The sequence below is a fragment of the Phoca vitulina genome, unplaced genomic scaffold (assembly GCF_004348235.1).
Source record: "Phoca vitulina isolate PV1807 unplaced genomic scaffold, GSC_HSeal_1.0 scaffold56, whole genome shotgun sequence".
Lineage (NCBI taxonomy): Eukaryota > Metazoa > Chordata > Mammalia > Carnivora > Phocidae > Phoca > Phoca vitulina.
In genome coordinates, this window is record NW_022589759.1 from 3,764,045 (window position 1) to 3,772,650 (window position 8,606).

The 8,606-nt window shown below is 62.7% G+C and overlaps 1 protein-coding gene across 1 annotated transcript in view; it reads right to left on the reverse strand.

The window, feature by feature from the left end:
* GSE1 (Gse1 coiled-coil protein) overlaps window positions 1-8,041 on the reverse strand; it is a 399,189-nt gene extending 391,148 nt beyond the window's left edge. The window contains exon 1 of the mRNA XM_032389726.1: window positions 6,390-8,041. Coding sequence (XP_032245617.1) covers window positions 6,390-7,793 — 1,404 coding nt within the window. The 5' untranslated portion in view covers window positions 7,794-8,041. The remainder of the gene's footprint in view (window positions 1-6,389) is intronic.
* Window positions 8,042-8,606: the final 565 nt, after the last annotated feature.

The following is an 8,606-nucleotide window of genomic DNA, read 5'->3' on the forward strand; positions in this document are numbered from 1 at the left end:
GAGCTCCCAGCAGACCCCAGCGCAGAACTCAACACATTGCACAATCACGACCAGAGCCTTTCACCAACCCCCGCCCCCCCGCCACCCACCCACACGAGCACCCAAGGGCAGAGCCTGCCCGATTCCACACCGTCGGCTGCAAACATTTGTTGATCTCATGGGTAGAATGTGTGGTTCTCCAGGTGTGTTTCCCCAGGGCAGCTCTGGACAAGGGTAGAAGAATGAGCAGGGACGAGAGGCAGAACGGCAGCTGTGTCCCCGTCACAGGACTTCCAGAATTTCTTTCAAAACCTATACATCTAATTAGCTCGTTTTACTGAAAAAATAAGCCAGCACCAAGTGGCATTAGGTTGTGGGCTTGGTCCTCCTGGTGTAGGGTTGCCCCCAAAAAGGCGATCCGTGAAGTTTTTCTGACCTAACATGGGATGGAATATCATGGTGTTTGGGGGGCCCCCACATCCTAGCCTGAATTTAAAACCTAGACCCCATGAAAGGGGGAGATACTGAACGAAGGTGTAAACTTCCAGGGATAAGATTCACACGTCTGGGGAGTCCGGGGATCTGATGTACAGCCGGTCACTGCAGTTCCTGATACCGTATCCATGCTTGAATGCAGCTAAGGGGGTAGACCTTAAATGTTCTCCCCACAAAACAGAAAAAGTAACGATGTGGTGAGATGGTGGTGATCATTTTATAACCAACATATGTATCAAACCAACATGTTGTATCTTCAACTCACACAATGTTACGTGTCAACTCTCTCACTACAGCTGGGAAAAAGGAAAGAAAAATAAAGAAAACCTAGACCCCAGGAAGGCGCTCTCTCCTTCCCAACCCCACAGAAGAGACCGCCAGTCAAGGCGGTCTTTTTTTTATCTTTTTTTAAGATTTCGTTTATTTATTTGACAGAGACACAGCGAGAGAGGGAACACAAGCCCCGGGAGCGGGAGAGGGAGAAGCAGGCTTCCCGCTGAGCAGGGAGCCCGATGTGGGGCTCGATCCCAGGCCCCTGGGATCATGACCTGAGCCGAAGGCAGACGCTCAACGACTGAGCCACCCAGGCGCCCCAAGGACTGGATATTTTAGCAGCAAGTCCGGACACAGGCTCGACACTCTGTTCGACGGTGCTGGCCGCTGGTCAGACCTCACGTGTGGAACGCAAACCGCCCGCGACCCCCGAAGACATTTCATTTGGACAGACGGGAAAACTGCACAAACGTCACATGGTGAGTAGACGCTCCTTCCACAATGGCCCCCATGAATGTCCCACCTGGGGCTACGTGGCCATTGGAACTCAAGTTCCCAGGTACTCTACCCAGAGGGCAGAAGTATCGCCCCTCCCCACTGTCCCGACCAGGCTATGGACCCGGGGCAGAAGAAGAACCTGAACTCCAGATGTGGGCGCTTCCCCAGCCCAGAAAATGTGCCAGTGAGGCCACCCTACCCACAGCCTACAAACCCTCCAAAGACAGTCACAGGGAGTTAACCTTCCAAGGGTAAGATCCCGAGAGATCTAAGCAGGGAAGGGGCCGGAAAGCTTGGAGGACTCTGGACTTGGCCAGAGACTGCCTCCCTACCGCCCTGCCCCTCCCTGCTTCCAGGGAAGGCTGAGTTTTGGAGATCCTCTGCCTCTGCTTCCTCTTTCCCAGGTGTCCCCAATCGCCTCCAGGTTTAGGACAAGTCGCGTCGGGAGAGCTTACTCCTCTGGGCAGATGGCTCCCAACCCGCCAAGAAAAGCCCAGCCCTCCCCTCGGAGGAGGCGGTCGGAGCTCGAGAAAGGCCCAAAGCTCAGCCATTTCTCAGCTGCTCCCAGGGACAGGGTGCCAGTTTCGGCCCAGCCGGGCGGCCCCCTCCGGCACCTTCCAGAAGGTTCCCTCCTCCATTCACCTGGCTTAGGTGTCCCATGAGCCCGGCCCCGGGGAAGGGGGCTGCCAGGCCTGTCCTGAAGAGCAGGGAGCCGTCGGGGCACAGAGAGCCAGGAAACACGGAAACAGATGTGCGGGCCAGCCCTGACAGGCGAGTAATGACAGACGCTCTCTGCAGGCCTCAGATGTCAGCGTGGAGAAAAGAAAGGGGCCTCAGCAGCAACACCTGTTCCGGGCTCGGAGGCCACGCTCCAGGGGCTGGGCTGGGTGTCCCCGCAGTGAGGGGCCAGGGTGCGGTTAGGTAAACAGCTGCACGCTCCATTCCCCTGAACACTCGCCGGACGGATCGCTGGGTCGCTGGGAGAGGGCAGGACAGCCGGCCCGCCAACTGGCAAGCAAGGAAAGCCCATCGATCAGGCCTATCGGGGACGACCCGCAGCAGGAGGTCCCGGCTGAAATCTGAACACCGGCACAATGCCGCGGGGAGCAGAGACAAAGGGCACCACTTATCAGCCGGGCAGCGACCGGGGGGCGGGGGACAGGATAGCGGGGCCGGCCGGTGGGGGCTTTTCAGGGCCTCTGGCCCGTGCAAGCTAACTCCCGCCTCTCAGGGCTCCAGGGGTGGGGGAGGCACGTGCGGGGAAATTCGGACCATCCCCCGTCCAGGGCACTGCCACCTTCACAGGGGGAGCCCCAGAGGGGACAGAAAGGCAAGAGACAGTGGAGGCTGGGGCCCGGACGCCAGAGCTGGACTCCTGGGTCCAATGCCGGTCCTGCTGTTACTAGCTGTGTGACCCTGGGCAAATCGCTTGCCCTCTCTGGACTTGCTTTTCCGCTAAGGAATGGAGATGGTGTCACCTCCCTGAACAGGGCCGCTGGGAGGATCCAGCAAGAGTGATACAAGGGAAGCGTGGGGCACGGTCTGGAACACAAAGTGCATTCTGTGAAGCCACCATCATCATCATTATGTCCCCGGATGCCGCCTCTGGCAGCCTGGCCCGCTGCGTCCCTGGGCTCTGAAGGGAGGGACAGCCCAGCCCCCCTCCCCCAGCAGGAAGGTGGGGGGTGGGCAGAGGCCGCAACAGCACAGCAGGTGGGAGCCAACAAGAGCCGCAACCCCCAGTCACCAGCACCTCAGAGCGAGAGAAAGGAATGAACGTGTCCCGTTTTCCTACTGCGCACCCGCGGCTCCCACTGCAAACCTTCCAGAAAAAGGTCATCTCCATCTCTCCGGTGCTTCGAGAAGGCAAGTCTGGCCCTGGTCACGGTCACACAGTTGGCTCCCAGCAGAACAAACACGGAAACCAGGGCTGGGTGAAGGCCGACCCAGAGTCTCACGCGCGGCTTCACAGAGGGGCCCGGGCGCTGGCGTTCCTCCTCAGGGAGGCGGTACCGGGCCCCCCGAGAGGGTGGGCTGCAGCCTGCCCGCCAGCCCCAACACAGCGCTGGCCAGACGCCGGCTCCGAGATCTGGGGGCTACGGGACGGGGCGCCCCCGGGAAGCAAGGAGTCCGGCTGGAGGGAAACGCCGCAAACAGCATCCAGACAGAGGGTGTCGGTGACACCTTCCTTTCCTTTCTCTCCTTCTCCCTTTCTCCATGTTCTTCCTAGTGCTTCAGGCTGATTCACTAATGAATGAACGTGGACCAGGAACAACGGGAGCCATCACAGGAGGTGGTATCGATGAGGTTCCGGAACATGCCGTTCCGGCTCAGTAGTTTCCCGGGGGCTACCTGCCAACGCCCCCGAGCCACTCCCCCCGAATCCTCAAACCACACACCAGAGACAGGCGGGACCGGGAGTCCCCGCTTTGTCCCCAGCCGCGAGGCCAGCGCTCGCCCCTCGTGCCCACCCTGGCGCCGGGGGCCAGTCCTGCTCTGTTTACGGCTCTCCACTGCTGCGCCCTCCCCCTGACACTGAAGGCGCGGCACTTGCCACCAGATCCCCAGCGTCTGGAACAGTGCCTGGCTCAGAGTAGGCGCTCCATCACATTTGTTAAATGAATGGGCGGGAGGAAGGAAGGGCAGGAGGCTGCATTTCCGGCTTTCTACTGATCACCAGTCAGGCTCTCCTCTAGGCAGGAGAAGATGCTTCTCCCACCCTCTGGCTGTGGGAGCCTGGGAGCCGCAATGCTGCCTGGCCCCCCACACCCCCCCCAGGCCGCTGGCCTCACCACCCACCTGGATTGCTGCCACGGCCCAGCCCTGGGTGGATCTCTTCCCGGCGCGTTCGGCGCGTTCCAAGCCTTCTTTCAAGGACTTTTTATCTCTCCCCTGTGCCTGACTCCCAGGCCTGGAGTTCACTGCAACCTCATTCCCCCTCATCCCCACGGGCTCTCCCGGGCCTATTCTGCTGGACCCCGCCCCCGAGCCCCCCTCCACTGCATCCCACCCATCTTCCAAGGCTACACCTCTGCCAGGGGGTGGACGGAGCGGGGCTCAGGGATGGGAAGACCCAGGTTGAAGACCCACCCCAGCCTCCTCTACTGGCTGCGTGACAGTTGCCGATGCCATCTGACTTCTCTGAGCCTCAATTGTACTCATACGCAAAATGGGAGTAATAAGGCCTCACAAGAGCAAACGAAATAACTTGCTTTAGAAACGGTGCAAAAGCAAGAAAGCCAATCAGCCTTCCCAAACTCATGCTGACCCCTTCTGGGCAGACACCAGCTTGCGTTTTCATCCCCATGGGGCTACCCTCCGCGGCCACCTTCCCAGCTGGACCGTTTCCTGCAGTTCCTACCCGGGAGGCCCACACTTGGCATCTCATCAACTCCTGATGAGTGAGCAAATCAACACAGGAAAACTCACCCCAGAGTGGATGTTCTGCAGAAAAGCACTCTGGCAAACCTCAGAGGAAGCGCTCTGATGACTCCGTGTGCCCCCATCCCCAAGCCCGAGACCCACGACCATCCTGCAGACCGAGAGCCACGCAGAGGACTGACCCATATCCCAGACAACCCTGCCCAACACGTCGGGTAGATGGGAGGGTCCCACCGTATGCCAGGCGCTTGACTTTCTGGGGGCAGCTGGATGCCCAACCTGTTTGCATACTTGGCCCTCCAGGGGCAGGCGATCCCGATCTCCACTCCCCAGCCCAGGAGACAAGCACAGGGAGGGTGAGACACATCCACTCAGGTGCTCAGTGGCCAAGAGACAGGGCAGGATTGGAAGCCAGGTCTATCCTGCTCCAAAGCCAGGCTCACCTCCCAGCTCTGGCCGGCCCTTCCGGAAACTTCACTTCTTCAGATACCCAGGAACAGACCCACAGGCTGGACGGCCACAGGCTGCCAATGAGAAGTCCAGCACCACGGTGGGGGGCGATACAGTGCGTCCATTTAGAATGAGGGGCCCACCAAAGGCCCCAGTTACATCTCTGTGGTCCGAAAGGGACACTGACAGAGAAGGAAGCCTGGGCAGAGTGTGAAGGCCCAGGGCAACCACTGGAGGGAAGCGGGAGGATGCGTCCACTTCACAGATGCAACCACGTGAACGAACGCATGACCCAGGAATCTCCGCACGGGTGCACACGCACATACAAGGGGGAGGCAGGACCAGGAGCCTCTCAAACGCATGGAACGATCATTCCTGAACAAGTCAGAGACACTCTTCCCCGTCCACAGGGCCCTCTGCCGGCCCCTCACCAGTGGCTCCCATTACAGGCATCTGATTAAAACAACCCATTCTAAGGGTTTCTAGCGGAGATTAGGATCATCAGGGTGACCACAACTCACCAGCACCTACTTCCCCAGACCCACTGAGGGCAGGCCCTGCTCTGGCCTTTACAAAGCCAGATCCAAAATGAACTGAGCCCCAGTGTGGCTCCTCCCGGGCAGGGAGCATGAAGGCAGGCGCCTTATAAAGGGGGCGAACGCCAGCCCCCCCGACCCCCTCCACCTTCCTCCTACACAGCTGACTTGCAGAGAAGAAAGACTCTCTTCCCACCAGGGGAAAAGTCTGTTTAGGCCACTGTCCCCCGGGTCCCAAACCCCCACGTCTGAAAATCTGTTTCCATCTGCTGTGAAGCAACTGGAGAGTCTCAAAGGAAAAGCGTGAACTTGGGGGGAAAGCTGCCGGAGCTAAGCGGGGCCAGCACTCGAGAGTGGAGAGGAACCACCACCTCTGCTGCATTTCCAACCGGGTGAGCACAGGGACCTCCCGGTGACCTGCGCGGCTGGACTAATTACCAATGTTATCAGGCGGATGACAGACATGCCCCGAACTTCCTCTGTTTGACGAACTCGGCTGCAAACACACTCAAGTTCAGGCCCGAGCCTGCTGTTTTCAGCAGTGCCCTATTCTTCCACAGACCACTCCCCGCAACCCCCCAACTCTACGTGCCTCCTGGCTCAGCCAGGCCCACGCACTCCCCACGCGCCAGCCCGGGGACCCCCGGGAGGGCACCTCCTACTGGAACGGATCACACAGAATCAGCACGCCCTCCTCCCCCCACAGAGGAACAGAAAATAACAGGTCTTCCTTCCCTGCTTGAAATCACAGAGGCTGAAGGGAAAACCGCCACTTACCTTCATTGCCGCTGCCACTGGGGAGCTCCACCCCACGGGCCCCTGGCGGGCGAGCCCTGGGCCAGCACACACCAGGGTCCCGCACTCCACGCAGGCGCCGATGATCAGCTGCCGCCCATCGTCCACCAGCAGGCTGTGGCTGGCTCGGAGGGTATAGAGGAACAAGGGCAGCCGGGCCACCCGCACGGCCTTCAGCCCCAGACACCGCTTTTTCTCCTGCTGGCAAAAAAAGCACACGAACGTCTCCACTTGGTACTGTCGCGACCAGGGGCTGACGGTGTGGTGGGCGTTGCGGGCCTCGTGTTGCAGCCACTGGCCCAGCAGGTCGTGGTAGCAGAGGACGCAGGTGGCCACCAGGCCGGTGGAGTCAGCAGGCCTGGCACGCGGGGCGGGCTGGTAAACGGTGAGGAACGGGAAGAAGGGCTCCTTCTCGCCCAGGCGGCTGGAGGGGTTCACGTTGAGCTGGAACTCCTTCCCAGGGCCCAGCTCAGCCCCGCAGATGTAGCAGACGGACGCCGGGCTGCCCCGCGTCGGGGCCGGCGGCTCGGAGAGAGCAGGGTCCGAAGCCGAGAAAGCCTGGTGGTACCTGCCCAGGAACCCCTGCACGGAGGTGATAAGCTCCTCGTTCTGGCAGGCCCGGTACAGGGCCCAGACGTCCTCCAGGACGCTGAAGCACTTGGGGCAGCTTCGGACCTCACAGCGCTTGTTAGGGCCCCGGGCATTGGGCGGACAGGGCAAGAGGCTGAGGAAGGGGAAATGCATGGAGCCTCTGGCACTGCCGTTGAGGATCCTGGAGGCCACTGCCCGGGCATCCTGGGTACAGTCCTCCCCGCAGAGGTAGCAGGCCTCCGGCAGGGCCCCAGCAGGCGGGCCGTCTTCCCTGGGGAGCCTCCTGCCCTTGGAGGCCATGCCCGGCGCATGGCTGTTCAGGGGCACCACGTAGAGCCGCTGCAGGACGGGCACGCTGGCCAGCTCGAAGTTCTGCCACTGCTGCATGAGGGAGGAGAAGCAGCAGGGGCACACCAGGGTGCTGCCGCCCTCGCCGATGGGCTGGGCCCCTGCAGGGGGGCTGTGCAGCCACAAGAAGGGGAAGAAGGGAGCCTGGGCCAGCTTTTCCTGCTTCTGCACGTGGATCTGGTGCTGCGAGGCCGGCGCCAGAGCCGACCCACAAATGTAGCAGCAAAGGCCCTCTGGTGGCGCAGCCCTGCTCTCCAGGGAAGCCCAGGGGACGCCGCCTGCGCTCTCCTTCTCTTTGAGGCCAGGGAGAGGCTGCTCCTTGCGGTCCTCTTCCTCGCTGGTGATGTTGATGTCACTGTCCTCGGACATGCAGTAGCTCCCGCGGGGCTCCCCCGGCGGCCTGCTCTCGGGAGTCTTGGCGGTCCTGCCCGAAGGGACTCCTTTCATGCCCTCCGCGGGGGCCGCGTGCACGGCAGGGCCTTGCCAAGGGTCCTGAATGCCCCTCAGGACGCTGGCCCGGGCCTCGGGGACCCAGTGCCTCCCGGCGGCCTTCCGCCTGCGCCTCACGCCCGTCTTGGGCTCCCCGTCCCCGCGCTGCTTCGAGGGCGCCCCCTCCTCCTCCACGTCGCCCTGTCCCGGACGCGGTCCCGGCGCCGGCCTCCACTCCTGGCAGCGCGCCCCGCGAGGCCCGGGGCCCGGGCGGGGACTGGCGGCGTCGCGCGCGGCCGGCTCGGTCTCGGAGAGGGGGTCGGTGTCCGACAGCTCCGACAGCTCGGAGTCCCGCGTCTCGTCGCCCGCAGCGCCGCCCAGCGCGTAGGCGACGTTCCACTCGCGGGGGGCCCCGGCGGCCCCGCGGCGCCCGCCCGCGCCCGCGTCGCACTGGTGCGGCCGCTTGAGCCAGTACATGCGCTTGTCCACCGGCGTGCGGGCGCGCTCGAACGCGGCCCACTGCTCGCCCAGGAAGCAGCGGCACACGGCGCACACCAGCACGCAGCCGTCGGCCGGGCACAGCTCGCGCGCGCCGGGCGCCGGCTCCTGCTGCTGCAGGAACGGGAAGAAGGGCTGCGCCGCCGTCCCCGCGCCCGCCGCCGCCGCCGCCGGCTGCTTCACCTGCAGCTTCAGCTCCTTGCCGCGTCCGATGCCGCCGCCGCAGATGAAGCAGGAGAGCGGCGCGCCGCCCCCGCCGCCGCCGCCCGCCGCTGCCGCCCGCTCGCCCACGGCTGCCATGAGCCGCTGCTTGCGGGAGAGCGGCGCCGGCCG